This window comes from Penicillium daleae (assembly GCF_028827525.1).
Source record: "Penicillium daleae strain IBT 16125 chromosome Unknown utg000008l_segment0_segment0, whole genome shotgun sequence".
Lineage (NCBI taxonomy): Eukaryota > Fungi > Ascomycota > Eurotiomycetes > Eurotiales > Aspergillaceae > Penicillium > Penicillium daleae.
In genome coordinates this window covers 628701-643192 of record NW_026623156.1, presented here as the reverse complement: position 1 = coordinate 643192, position 14492 = coordinate 628701, and the positions used below count along the sequence as shown (strand labels likewise).

Genomic DNA, 14492 nt, shown 5'->3' with positions numbered 1-14492 from the left:
CCTTATATCAGCGTAGAAGGTAGTTACGCGAGTAGAATACTACGGTCGGCGATTAATTCTATAGCTAGGAAATCGCGAATAGGTCACTACGATCGAAACGATATACGCTAACGGCTATTTGCTACCGCCCTGTATTATATTCAAAGGCTAGATCTATATCGCTAGTTAGTTTAAATCGTCGAATCTCTCTAGGGATTAGCGAATCGAAGTATCGAATAATAGCTAGACTACCGATGAAATCGGCCTTCGCTAGCTCTAAAAGATCTTTATTCTATATACTAATTCGCGTGTACGAGGGCGATTTCGGCTATTAATCCTTAACAGGCACGGTAGCTATCTTATACCTTAATTCGATCGAATCTATACCGAAAATAATATTATACTACTCTATATACCTTTATATTCGTCTTACTTACTTTAACCGCTTAATGTTAGGTACTTTGTAGTGCTAAAGCGTGCCTACGGTCGCTTCGTGAGCGATTTAGCCCGTACTAGCTATAATTACATCGATAAGCTTGATTTTCTTATAGACTATCTACACGTAAGGGTAGAAGCTTTTTAGCCGAATATCGTTTAAAGTAGCTTCGTAGCTACTAGTATCGTACTAGTTAGTGCCGAAAGAGTGCTTTCTAAGCTTAATATTTCTCTCCGAACGCCTTCACTACCATTAAGCCGACCAAGTAGCAGATCTAGCTAATTCACACCAAAAACGCCTAGAATAGTAGCCCAGCTACAAAAGCAGGCTAAAATGATAAAAGATCTAATAGATCAGCGGTCAAAAAGCCCTCCAAGCCCGTTGAAATTAGTGGTTGATCAGATTCTTAAGGGCCACTATCAAGCCCTACACTATACTACGCTACTAGTGAAGGAGAACGCCGATCTACGCGCAGCGAATAAAAAGAAACGTCAATCGCGCACTCGATAGACTAGGCAGATTGCACACGAAGGAGGCCTATCAATCGAAGAGGGCCTACAGCTAGCTCAGCAGCCAATTCAGCCAGTAGAAGCTAATAAGACAGTATCGCATAAGGAGGTCGATCTGCCTAATCAGCCGATTCAACCGGCCAGGAGGGCTCCGCCTACCTGCAGTGGATGTGGCCGAATTGGCCATAGGATTACTTCATGTAAAAATCGTATTATCTAGTTAAATTAATGGGTGTTGGTTAAGATAATCAATTTTGAAAATTTGCAATTGGGGTGGGTGGCCAGCTCGGCCGTGGACTACGTTAACTAACTAGTTAACGTAATTCACAAGCGAGTGGCCCACACAAGCGAGTGGCCCACCCTTCCCATTACAATATTTTGAAGGCGAATATATCAACAGAAATGCATTAATTAATATTAAACTAGCGATTTTTACATTGATTAATCTTATGCCCAATCGTTCCACATCCACTACACCTTGGCGGAGCCCTCCTGCGTGGCTGATCCTGCTGAGTAGGTAAATCGCCCTGCTCATGCGATACTACCTCATCAGCTTCTACTGGCTGAATTGGCTGCTGAGCCAGCTGTAGGCCCTCTTCGATCGATAGGCCTCCTTCGTGAGCGATCTGCCTAGTCGATCGAGTGCGCTTTTGACGTTTCTTTTCATTCGCTGCGCGTAGATCGGCGTTCTCCTTCACTACTAGTGAAGTGTTATGCAGCGCAATTTCATAGCCCTTAAGAATCTGATCAACCACTAATTTCAAAGGGCTTGGTGGGCTTTTTGACCGCTGATCTATTAGATCTCTCATCATTTTAGCCTGCTTTTGTAGCTGAACTACCGTTCTAGGCGTTTTCGGTGTGAATTGGCTAGATCTGCTGCTTGGTCGGCTTGATGGTGGTGAAGGCGTTCGAAGGGATATATTAAGCTTAGAAAGCACTCTTTCGGCATATACTGGTACGATACCAGTAGCTGCGAAGCTGCTTTGAACGATATTCGGCTGGAAAGCTTCTAGTCTTGCGCGAGGATAGTCTGCAAGAAAATCAAGCTTATCGATATGATTATAGCCAGTCCGCGCTAGATCGCTTACGAAGCGACCGTACGCGCGTTTAAGCACAGCAAAACACCCAACATCAAGCGGTTGTAGTAGATACGACGAATGCGAAGGCATACAGAGCGGTATAATATCGTTTTCAGCGCAGATTCGATCGAATTGAGGTGTTAGGTGGCTACCATGCCCGTCGAGAATCAATAGCCGAAATCGCCCTCGTACGCGCGAATTAGTGCATGGAATAAAGAGATTTTGTAGCCAGCGTAGGCCAATTTCATCAGTAGTCCAGCCGTTATTCGATACCTCAATGCGCGAATTCGTAGGAAGATTTAACGATTCAAACCAACCAGCGATATAGACCTGGCCTTTGAATATAATACACGGCGGCAGCGAATAGCCATCAGCGCATATCGTTTCGATCGCAGTAACCCATTCGCGATTTCCTGGCTGTAGGATTGATCGCCGACCGTAGTATTCTGCTCGCGTAATAACCTTCTGCGCTGATATAAGGCCCATTGCGAATCCAGTTTCATCGAAGTTATAGATATCCTCTGGTTGAATCCCGTTCTCCTCGATTACGCGTTGCACCGTCAAAAACCACTCTTTTATAGCCTTTGGATCCTCGTTAAGAGCGCGCTGATAATCATATCGTCTAGAGAAACGTGTTCGAAGCTCATCACGTCGTTTAACAAAGTTTGATACCCAATTAACACCAACGGTCGGAGGAGGGGTTGTTCCACGCGCTGCAAGGAGGATATTGGCCATTTCTCGTACAGTAGCAGGCCTAGGCGCTGCTCCACGCGCATCCATAGAGAAGATCCACTGAATAAGCGAGTCCTCTTCTAGTTGGGTCAATTTATGCGAATTTGCGCGTGTATCGACGCGTGAGATTGTTCCATTCGCCCGCCGCGATAGCGTTCTGGGGGGGATATCGTATAGCTTCGCGGCTGCACGAATAGATGCGATACGGCCATTTTTAATATCATTAAGGGCTAACAAGATCTTGCCCTCCTGATTGGCCGGTTTTTGCGAAGATTCAGTGCGAATTGGTGGCATAGTAGGTGGTTGAATTAGGTAGGTAGGTAGGAATGAGCGATTTCAGGTGGGGTGGGCCACTCGCTTGTGTGGGCCACTCGCTTGTGAATTACGTTAGTTAGTTAGTTAGGCGTCGTGCTTACTCATAGCCTGGTCTCCTTTATTCGCAAGGCAACGATGCATCCATCAACAATGAACCCTACTAATGTACCGATAGGGTAGTTGCCTTGCAATGAATAGCCTACAGATCTGTGGGATCGTGGGGAAAAGAAGGATGTTGTGATTTGCCAGTCGGGGGATGGTTAAGGTGAGGCTGAACGCAGGCTCTGGGTGTTCTAGCTGGGGTTCACGTGACGTAGTTGTACCTCAGAAGAACCAGTCATAACCGTGGCTTACGGCCGCCCAACCGCAGTAGTTACACTATCTTGCTGACCTTGCGGTACCAAAGTCGAAGCAAGAATGGATTAAACTTACACCGGCCAGGTCCGCTCCTAACCCCAACCAAGTCGATCATAAAGAACCAGCATCGAAACCCTACAGCTCGAGCTTATTCATCATATAATTAGGCTTCGTAATTGTCCGATTCAGGTTCCAAGGTTGGAATTCCGAACCTGAACCTGAGTCGGATCGCAGTTCCATCAGGTCGACTCAGGTTCGCACCTGATAGAACCTGAATTGCATAATTTTGCCAAGATCTTCCTTTTCGGACACATAAATTGATGATTCATCTAGATTAACTAACTATTTACTGCTATTTGCATCAGTTCTGGTCACAACAGCAACGGTAGTCACAATATAGCTATCGAACACCCGAAATTAAATGAAACCTTTTTGTATATAGCATTAGTCCTCTACAAATCCTTTTTCTGGCTGAACTTAGTAGCCTTGAGGCTCCTAGAGGAAAATCCTTGTAGAAGTCGTGGTTCATATAATTAGTGCATGAAGCGGGAAATATCTACTCTCCATAGGCTTGCTCTATCTTTCCCGGAAATACCCTCTGCGTATATTATCCGACGCCGACTTAAAGGAATGTTGGCAGAAAGACAGCGTACTCTCCTTCAAGAGCTACCTACCGGGGCTAAGCTTTCTATTGCATTAGACTGCTGGACATCACCCTTTCGACAGGCATTTATAGCTATCACAAGCTATTTTATAGGTCATGACTGGAACTACCGAGAGATCTTACTAGCCTTCGAGCCTCGTCATGGGCAATATACTGGAGTCAATCTAGGCTTAGTTCTCTTCGAGATCTCTTCGCCTCTCCTTGAATCTAACCTTTTTAACCACCTCCAATGTCTCCTTAGACATACTATCATATTCCAACACTATAAGTAGCAGAAAGTATTCGCTCTTGCTTACATTAAGCGGCTACGGGAAGCCGATAATTGCAGAGGGTTGTCCGGGGTCGGACGGTGTTGGAATCACGAGATTTCCCACCGAATCGACGACTCCTGATGCCGCTAGTGCACTCAGTGGTCCCTGAGGTTTTGAAAAGCGCTGAATATTGAAAACACCCGTTACGCTGGGCACAGTACGTCCGTTACGGTGCATAACGTTGAGAGAGACTCTTAAACAAGGTAGCAGACATTAAGACGCAGCTCTGCATACCGCCTCGTTAAGAGGCCATTGAGAGATCGTCGACTAGCCTTAAAAAGGGCACTATTGAGTCGTTCTCAAGGTGGTCCGGCTCTAGGACTCCAAGTAACAAGGTGACGAAACGTCGTCTCATAGATTCTCAGCCTTCTGATAAGACTCGATAATTCATTCAGTAGCCTCCATTGTGGTGTCCACCTATTACTTAGCCTCGGGCCTTTCGTGGATCCCCGAGAGTGGCGTTGATAGGGTGCCAGCTAGGCACCTAGGTTTTATTTATCTAACCCCCGCGACGAGCTCAAAGATGGTGGTATCGCTGTGCAGATGAGATACTCCCGAAATTGTGCTAGGCGCAGTTGACTTCTCTTTTCGTCGAGCCCAGAATCTTATTGGACACCACGAGTATCAAATTGAGAAGTGGGTTCTCGAACCTACGAAGGGTATCAAAAAATCAGAGTATTACGACAACTCAGCAAGTTTTCGGTACCTTTAGCGCTGGCCTGTATGGGCTTGAAAATTGCGTGGACGGAGCTGCGAATATTATTGGCTCGCGCACTTTGGAACTAGGTTGCATCCGCCCCTTTCACCGGAGGCTCCGTGCTGTCGTGGGAAATTCCGGGGCTGAGGCTGAGGCTGAGAGCGTCAGATGAGGGGCTGGATGACGGCAGCGGATGATCTTTGGATCTCAATCGCATGGAATTTTCTTGGACAAGTGTTCAATTTACGTCCCACGATAGACTCTGAATACTAAGAGTATTTCAAGTGTATATCTCAGAGATTCCGTTACAAAAAGAAATAATCCGTGTCGTAACTAGCAGCGGCCGTGGAGTGCTGACAGGACCGGAGCCTTTCTGGCTCACCATATTTCTCTGCTTCTCTACCTCATTCATATATGCACCAGCGGCACTCCGCTTTTCTACAAGTTATAGGTAATGGCCAATCATGCGCCGATATTGCTTATTGTCTATAACGATTGGTACAATATGATGGAGGATCTTAACGACTGATAAATTTATGACTGATGTGTTGAGCTTTGACTGCGACTTCCTATTAATGTTCTTTATTATATCGGATCAACGCATGAAAGCTCCCCAATGCGTGGATTAAGTGCCAAATCCGTCCTCTGGCATGCGCGACAAATATGTGCTATCTCAGCCTCTAATATGCACCAGTAAGTCGTGTTGATTTATTCTGATCATCAAAAATGTCGCTGAATATTTCCTCCAGTGGCTGTTGGACAAATGCACTCCAGCCTTTGTGGATTGCAGGTAAAGTCATGTCGCACTACTCTGAACATATGGCCATTGTGGAGACTCTGATCAAAATCGAGCGTGAAACCGGCTGGGCTACAGCGTGGCGAGCGGAGGACCTCAAAGACTTCTGGGGTGATTATGATAATGACGATGACCGTGATGTTGACATGGATGAGTGATATGAGAAGATTTCTATGATTAGTTAACTAGTACTGAACATAAAATTCGGGTGACTAATAATGGAAGTCCAGTTGGAAATCCGGGTTGAACTCGGGGCTGTGCAGGCGACCAGCATCTTAGGCATGTATGCTGTCAAGTCGAGACCTGAAATCGGCAATTGGGCACTGATTGACTTGAATTTGTCACCGATCTTTGCCAAGCCCTCGAGATTGATGAGCCATCGTACCGCTACCGCCATGATTATCCTTGCAGCCTCTGCATTTTACTACTCCTCCTTCATTCTGAAAAAGCTATTATAGCCTTCTCCTCTTTATTACAGGGCACTCAATTTGCAAATTGATATCGGCAGGACCTATTGCATTTAAGTCTTGCTATTTTTAATATATTCATTTGACTCTTTAGATATGTCTCCGGGGATGTCGAGGCTCATGTGTACTGTCAGTACATAATTGGCCGAGTCGGGTCACTAAAGTGCAGATCACCCGGCTAGTGGCAGGTTTATCGAGCGCTAGCCAAGCCAACTAACTAATCTGTTCTTACACCCTCTTTGCTGTCAATTGTACCCTCAATTGTACCCATCTGCCAAGGATCAAGCAACCCGTGCTATCATTAGGAGAAGCACGTTGCAGGGCATTATCTCAGGGTATGCAAAATCACATTCCCTCATATGGCCTGTGACAGTGCGTAGCCCTTACTTCCAGACGTTGAATCAACCAAGCTTAAACCTGTCTGCATGTTTCAGGGGCAGATAAGAAAGCCGAGCAAGGAGACTTTGTTTGTGAAGATCCAGGCCACTGACTTTGAAATCGAGAGATACTGACAAAGTGCATTCATCTATCGTGAATGGTATGAAACGGCCCCTAAGAAAGGGAGTGGCCGTTCACCCCCTTTCCAGAATTGCCAGCCACAAAGAGCAATCAAGCCCAGAAATTACAGTAGCACGTTCACTTTTGCGATAAGGCCTTAAAGATTTTGTTTCGTCATGTAGACTTGTAATAGGTTCAGCCTTTTGGCAGATTTGCGCCAAGCCACCCAGGCCAAGCTCTAGGTTCAATGATCGGCGACGATCAGTATGCCCATAAATATTCCACATTCTGTCATCACGCGTCTCCCGCGTTCCACTTGAGGTCCCCCCTGGGGTGAATATATGCGGGGCTTGGTCCTACATAGTGAGCAGTCCTGTTCCAAATTTTCTTCCTCTTATGCAGCGATGGCTGTCATTCCACTCATCACCTACACTTGACGCTCCCAGGATCCCTAAGGGTCCCGACTGACAGCCATGCCTAGCCATATCCAGTTTGCAGAACCGACCTTGAAGAAAAAAGCAGTCCGACCGTCTCGAAGGGAGACGAGGGATAATATCACGAGTGAAGAAAAGGGGTCGACCCAAAGGACACTGTCTCCTGGCAGTGAAATCGTTTACCCGACAGGATGGAGGCTCATCCTTACTACCATAGGGTACCTAGTCCCTCACGGTCCTGGGATTCTGGAATATGAAGGCTTACCAAAGATTCGGACAGGCTTCTGATTGGCTTCTTCCTATCCAATTTGGACGTGACAATTGTGAGCTCTTCACTCACCAACATTACGGATAGTCTAGACGGGTTTGAGAAAAGAAGCTGGATTATCACCGGGTATCTAGCCACTTATACAGGTATGAATCACATTTGCGACCAACCCATATAATCTTCTTGGCTCGTGCCTCCTGGATGAACGAATCGCTGGACGTGCCTGTACCGTAACTTGCGCCACGGCATCAAACCTTAATGGCTAATGTCACGATTAATCCAGGCTTTATGGCAATATGGACAAAAGCCAGCGACATAATCGGGCGGAAACAGACTACAATTGCTGCTCTCGTGATTCTGCTCGCATTTTCAATCGGATGTGGTTGCGCGCAGACTGTCGATCAACTGTAAGACCCGATTTCGCTTGACGCGAGCTATCCTCAATCTAAACGTGCCGTTCTAGAATCATATTTCGAACACTTCAAGGCATTGGAGGTGCCGGTGCATACGCGCTCGCAATTCTCTGCATATACGAGATTGCCCCAAAACACGCCTTCCCACCTATAGTGGCATCATGTCGTGCTGTCTTGCTCTAGCTTGCCTGATAGGGCCAATCATTGGAGGTGCCCTTGCGGGGGACTCGGCTTGGAGATGGGTCTTCCTTATCAAGTATGCCAATTATCACGATACCATTGGGAACAATGCTGATGATATCATTAAGTGCTCCGCTATGTGCTATTGCAATCGCCATCATCATGATTGCGATGCCCAAGAATTTCGGTCTTGATCAACACACACCTTCCTTCAGAACCAGGGCATCATACAGATCCTTTGCCAACCTTGACCTCGTGGGATCGGTACTCATGATAATTGGATCATTCTTGATCGTCACAGTCCTAAATGAAACAAATCTTGCATTTTCATGGGTTTCGGGCAGTGCGATTGTGCTCCTTGTACTCACGGGAGTTTCCTGGGTTGCGTTCTTTGCCTGGGAGTGGTACATATCGGGGATTCCTGGAAAGGACCCAATCTTTCCGAAGCGTTGGTTCTTTGATCGTCCATGGATGGGTATTCTCATGTGAGTTGGATCAAACGTTGTCTCTACAATATGATTCAGTCTGACAGGTCACGCTAGTACGTCATTCGTGACCGGTGCACCATTCAACGTCGTCTTGGTGTATGTCCCACAGCAAGCCCAAATCCTGCTAGACAAATCGCCTCTCGACTCGGGCATCTATCTCATCGGATACTCTGCTGTTGCAGCAGCTGCCGCTGCTCTTATCAATATTATCAGCTCCAAGGGTCGTATCCCTTTCATTTATTCTCTGCTTGTGGGCTGCGTGATACACACCGTCGGTGTCGGACTCCTGTCAACCATTGCCACTTCAAAGGGGTTTCACGCAACGGATGTCGTTTATGGAGTGATTGCTGGTATCGGTATGGGTTTGATCTTGGGTGTTCTAATGCTAGCAACACCGTACATAGTTGAGGATAGAGATCTCGGTATGTGTTCTTCTGGGTGACTCCTATTGAATACGAGCTTGTTTCATAACTAACTGATCGCGCGTGACCCTTTCAGCGATTGGCACTGGTACTGTGGTCCAGCTTCGATTTTTGGGTGGTGCTATTGGGCTCGCCATTGCCTCGAATATCCTTAATGGCCACCTTTCACATCATCTAAAAGGTGTCCTATCATCGCACGAATTACATTTGTTTCTTGAGAATGTGAAATCAATCACACACCTGTCGCCACAATTACAGGAGCAGGTCAAGGGTGTCTTGGCCGAAAGTTACACTACACAGCTGAGGGTCATGATTGGATTTGCGGCTGTGCAACTTCCAGCAGTTTTCCTACTCATCAAGCCAGGCCAGCGGCAACTTGCGGCTGACAGAGTGGCTGCAGGGTAATAGAGGTCATTTGTTTATTGCATGCAGTCTTCTTTCAGCGATGGAGTACTTCTACTTCTGTCAATTCGAGACCTCGTTCCGGTCCTGATCTCTAAGAATGACTTGATACTGCTTGGCCGGTTTCGCAGTCATCGCTTGTTTTCCAGTGCGGGGTAATGTTCTCGCATCGAGGCACAAACGATCCACCTTGACTGCAACAAATCATCGATGACGCCGAAGAATCAATTTCTATGGGCTATGTCAATGACAACTCGGAAACTGTGATGATTGGCAGTGGGGTTGGCACCAGATTCCACATCCTGTGTTCCCAAACGCAAATCTGTAGCCCCGAGACGATAACCCTCACCCTAAGGTACATCCCTGCATCAGTACCCCCCGAGTTCATTCGGAACTACAAAAGCAGCATTTGGGCGCAACACATGGTTGTTTAGCATGGTAACTTTTATTTTCAATCAATAATCTACATTATGTCTACGTCTATCCCTGCTCAGTCGGCTCCTTCCGAGCCTCAAACTAAGGTTGCTCTCGACGCAAAAGTCATTGCTAGTCCGTGATTACAAAATCCGATTCTTTTGGGATTCTTGCAAAAGGAATTCATACAAATACTGACCGGTCATTAGTTACCGGTGCGAATCGTGGAATTGGGCTAGGCATTGCCGAGTGTTGTTTAGTAAATGGTGCAGCCAAGATCTATTCCATCGACATAGGCGAAGTTGGCGACGACTTCGAGAGCCTATCCAAACGCTTCCCTGGCCAGCTTTTCGCAATCCAAGCCGATGTGACACAGGAAGCCAGTATCTCGGGGGCAGTGGATAAGATTGTCGAGGAAGCTGGGGCGCTGCATGGAATTGTTGTCAATGCGGGACGAACGAATCACAAAGCAGCGTTGGACTTTACGACTGAGGAAATCCAGGCGCTGTTTTCCGTGAACGTGGGTTACCACAGAGTTTTTATTGAAGGAGAATTTGTTTACTGACTGGCACCCGGTAATGAAACAGTTATTTGGCGCATTCTACACAGCCAGGTGCGCCGCACGAGCATTCATCAAGCTGGGAATCAATGGATCAATCGTGTTTACTGCTTCGATGGCCTCCTATCGTCCTAACAAGGTCTGTTCATTCTATCCACCTCACCTCACAAGCTATTATGACGGGTTTGTTCATTAAATGGTTGGTTCTACCAAGTGATAAAAGCTAATCATTCGCAGCGCGTGCCATCTACCCCCCTATGGAGCATCAAAGGCTGGGATCCGAAACATGACCCATACACTCGCTATGGAATGGGCACCCCATGGCATCCGGGTAAATAGTGTTTCACCCGGTCTGGTCAACACTGCTATGACATACTGGGTGCCGCAACAGCCCGATTGGGAACAGCAGCTGAAATACTACGGAGGATTCCCGCGTTTGGCTGAGGTTCAAGAGCTTGGCGGCGCATATGTGTATCTGCTGAGTGATGCTGCAAGCTACACAACCTCGATTGATATACCTGTTAATGGTGTTATTGGAAGTAAGTATTTGACTAGCCGTTCTATAAGGGTTTTTGCTAATATGGTTAGTTTGTTGATCTCTCCATGGTGCTATTTGCACAGTCAAGTGAGGGATGATGAGAGCAGGTCAGATCTGAATTATGTTTACATAAAGTAGAATCCACTTGAAACTGCGAATCAACCCGAATGCTTTGTTGCAATTATTCTTCCGGATGCTTCCTGACCATGAACTGTGATTGAATTTTGAGAAGACTCAAGAATCATACTTCACTCTCAGTGTGGTTTGATCGGCCCTAACCGTGAACTTTGGTCGTAACGCATTCGGAATATCCAATCACGTAGGATACAAATGGGCAAGCCTGATGACTTGGAAATTCCATGGTGATGATTTAATGCAGGTCTAGTCACTCTCCGAGGCCAACCGGCACTAGGAGAGGTCTACCTACCTCTGCATTTATGATTGTTCCTCCTTACTCAACGTCTGGTATAAATTACGAAAAGGAGAAGCAGTGAACACCTATTATCTGGAGTTCTCTCCTATTGTAATAGAATACGTCTTGCGGATAGTTTAAGTCAGTAAGCGACGTTGGGCTGTTACCCCAGCGTCCACTGTTTCGATGTTGAACGACACCTATTCGAACGAACAAGTTCGTAAAGAAGATTGTGTCCGTATTTCTGCTGGTCACCTCTTCTTTGTAAGGTTTATTGTCAACCGATTCCGCAGATTGAAAAGCAGCTCCTACCTGCCTGGGTGATATGTGCCAGCCGGGAGAGCGCATAGTTTGATATATATTGCGCGGGATGTTGCCGCTAATCTCTACGAAATCCACTCCAATTTTCACACAAGGGTAGAGAATAGCATACTACAAGAGTACCAGCAGTGAATAACTTCAATTGGCATCCATTGCTAAGGGATGGAAAATGACTACATGTAACATCGAGGTGCTGATGGCGACCGTAAAAGGGCCATGGATGTCCCGATCGTTGGGGTATCCTAACGTGGGGGTCCGAGCATCGCGTGCGGAGAGGCACCCCATAGTAAATGCTAAGTCGGAAGAAACCACGGCCTAACAACGCCACTTAACCCTAGGTTTAGGATCAAAGAGGGACCGATACAAGAAATTGAATTCCACCCGGCTATGTGTACTCCGCCATACGGATTCAATGATGTCCGCTGCCTTATTACTATCGCCCATATTGTATTGCTTTTTCTTCAACTCGCGCCACCCGAGTTCGGGTAAACTTTTCCGGATTATCGATCTTCATGTTTGCTTTTGAAAGCAGCCGACAGATCATACCGAAGTCAGACTGCGTGGGTGACACTGCATATGTAGGCTATGATTATCTAGTGCACACAAAGGATTGAGGATTGGGATAGCTGTCTGTCTGATTGTGTTAAATCATTGTTACTTGAGCACATGACCTGTTAGGTCCAAGAATAATACTGTGACAAACAAATACAAATGAGGAGAAGACACTGGGCAGGCCTGGGGGGTTTGACCCACAACTTAATTTCTGAGCCTTACCTTGGTTGAGAGAAGGTTTGCGCTAACCGAGCCAACTCGACGGAAAAGGGGGGATGGACTCGTGGCCACGAATGCGGCCGTGCAAAGCTGGCCGACCGAATTGAATCTCTGGTATGCGCCCAAGGCACGAGCTGCCAATTACATAGCTTTATCGTTTTCCAGGGGCAGAAAATCCCTTCCTCTCGCAAGAGATAGGAATGTTGTTTAAAAGTGGCACCGGATGCCCAAATCCAGGGATGGAAACAAATGGCGAACGGCACCTTGCATGTCGGGAAAGAAAACGCGTTGCTGGAACACCCCGTCGGTACATAGGCTACTGTAACTCTTCGAGTTAAATTTCTGTTCAATCCAAAATGCAGGTTAGGGAGATTATTGCCGAGAAATGGAAAACAATTGCCTTGAATCACAAACTTTTGGAAAGCGTGACTCGCGTGCTTTCTCCCTCAACTAGCAGGTTGGATCGGCTTAATATGCTGCACTAGTGTTCCAGCTAACTAGTTTGCCACTTACCCCATTTTACCAAACCGTTTTCGTCATTAAGCGATGAGACTGTCTCGGGCCTCCTGCTCCTGGACTTGGAACGCATTCCAGGTGGATACAACCTTGTTTATGTATTGGGGTGTCCCAACCGTAGCCTTTCCCATCAAGGAAATTACCCAGCAACCCCCCAGACCAAGTCGACCACCAAGTCCACCTCTAAGCGCCAGACTTCGAAGCGAGTCTATCCTCCAGGAAAGAATTCCAGATCTCGCTGAATCTCGCTCTCCAAGATCTTCTGATTTCGGGGATATCCAAACCCAACTCGCCCGTCGACTTCTTGCAAGCTGCGCGATGAGCTTGCACGGGCTCGGGGTGATTGGGGCGCAAGTGGCCGTGTCAATCAAGAGCAATGATGAGAAGCACACCTCGACGCCGATGATCCAGTCCCCTTCAGCCTCCGTTCAGTCAACGCCGTCCATCCACGAGCACCGCAGCCAGGACTTTGATCCGCATGTTGGAGCGAAACCGTACTCGCCATTCTACCGCCATGGATCGCCTACTATCTCCTATGAGCAGCTCACCTTGGAGACCAAGAACGCCAGCCGCGAGCACAGCGGATTGAGGGATATTGAGAATGCCGAACCGTACTTTGTGACACGGAATGATAGCCCGCGGCGCTCGAAGCTGTGGGAAGGCGAGAATCAGCCTCGGTCATGTATGCAATCGTTGACTTCACGGCAACGCATGGCCTTGAAAGCGGTTGTGGCAGTGGTCACGGTGGGCACAATGATTGCCATCGCCTTGGGGATTACGGCGGCGGTGGGCGGAGCAGCCTGGAGAGCCAGTGCAGAGCAGACAGCTCTCGGCGGATGATAGGTGAGTTCTTGAAAGTCGAAGAAGAATAACGATGGTGATACTAGATGCTGACTGACTATCTGCCCCAGAATTCGGCTCAATTTCTTGCCTAGCGCGACATCTTGGGTGGCCGCTCGTTTCTACCTGGGCTTGGGCGGGCTTCCTATACCCCCGCCCAACTCGCAAGTATTCTTCCACTTTATTTGGTTTTCTTTGATTCAATGGGCGAAAACCACGGTTGCATGGCGTTTAGGCGAAAGGACTTTTGTGGCTTGATGGCGAAGGTTACTTTTGTTGACTATCCTCACGGTCTCATTGGGAAGAGGATGGAAAGCCGCAGCACTTGCATTGTACATTGCCTGCACTGGCTCGACTGTTTATTCTTATGTGATCTTTACAACTGCGAAGAAAGATCAGACCACACATATCTCTCTCTCCATCCGCTGAATACGATGTCTCGTAAAAGTAGCTGGACCTTGGCGTCTGTCGCTAAACAAAGTTGTTGAGAAACTAAAGAAGGCTCCACTGCAGGAACAACAACGGGCCGACCACGTGACCCCACCCACACCTACAAAAGCGGAACGAAAATTCTCAGCCTTCTTCTTTTCTTTCCTCATCAAAAAAGCATCAGAGCCTGCCACGACCCTCGCTCTGTCTTCGTGACCTCTCACGGCGATGGGTTGCCTTCGGCC

At 47.3% G+C, this 14492-nt stretch overlaps 5 protein-coding genes across 5 annotated transcripts; all 5 read left to right on the top strand.

Moving 5' to 3' along the window:
* Window positions 1–5695: 5695 nt before the first annotated feature.
* On the top strand, window positions 5696–6033 carry N7458_008881 (uncharacterized protein; the record flags this gene model as incomplete). The annotated part of the gene is made up of 2 exons (XM_056912263.1): window positions 5696–5772; window positions 5829–6033. The coding sequence occupies 2 exons, from the start codon at window positions 5696–5698 to the stop codon at window positions 6031–6033; spliced, it is 282 nt and encodes a 93-aa protein (XP_056761112.1).
* A 60-nt stretch (window positions 6034–6093) lies between these two features.
* N7458_008880 (uncharacterized protein) lies at window positions 6094–6333 on the top strand (the record flags this gene model as incomplete). Its single annotated transcript, XM_056912262.1, has 1 exon — window positions 6094–6333. The coding sequence occupies one exon, from the start codon at window positions 6094–6096 to the stop codon at window positions 6331–6333; it is 240 nt and encodes a 79-aa protein (XP_056761111.1).
* A 980-nt stretch (window positions 6334–7313) lies between these two features.
* N7458_008879 (uncharacterized protein) lies at window positions 7314–9450 on the top strand (the record flags this gene model as incomplete). Its single annotated transcript, XM_056912261.1, has 7 exons — window positions 7314–7492; window positions 7555–7688; window positions 7826–7949; window positions 8029–8211; window positions 8264–8620; window positions 8678–9045; window positions 9122–9450. 7 exons carry the CDS (start codon window positions 7314–7316, stop codon window positions 9448–9450), a joined length of 1674 nt encoding a protein of 557 aa, XP_056761110.1.
* A 467-nt stretch (window positions 9451–9917) lies between these two features.
* On the top strand, window positions 9918–11016 carry N7458_008878 (uncharacterized protein; the record flags this gene model as incomplete). The annotated part of the gene is made up of 5 exons (XM_056912260.1): window positions 9918–9996; window positions 10071–10381; window positions 10449–10603; window positions 10658–10959; window positions 11009–11016. 5 exons carry the CDS (start codon window positions 9918–9920, stop codon window positions 11014–11016), a joined length of 855 nt encoding a protein of 284 aa, XP_056761109.1.
* A 1992-nt stretch (window positions 11017–13008) lies between these two features.
* N7458_008877 (uncharacterized protein) lies at window positions 13009–13818 on the top strand (the record flags this gene model as incomplete). Its single annotated transcript, XM_056912259.1, has 1 exon — window positions 13009–13818. The coding sequence occupies one exon, from the start codon at window positions 13009–13011 to the stop codon at window positions 13816–13818; it is 810 nt and encodes a 269-aa protein (XP_056761108.1).
* Window positions 13819–14492: the final 674 nt, after the last annotated feature.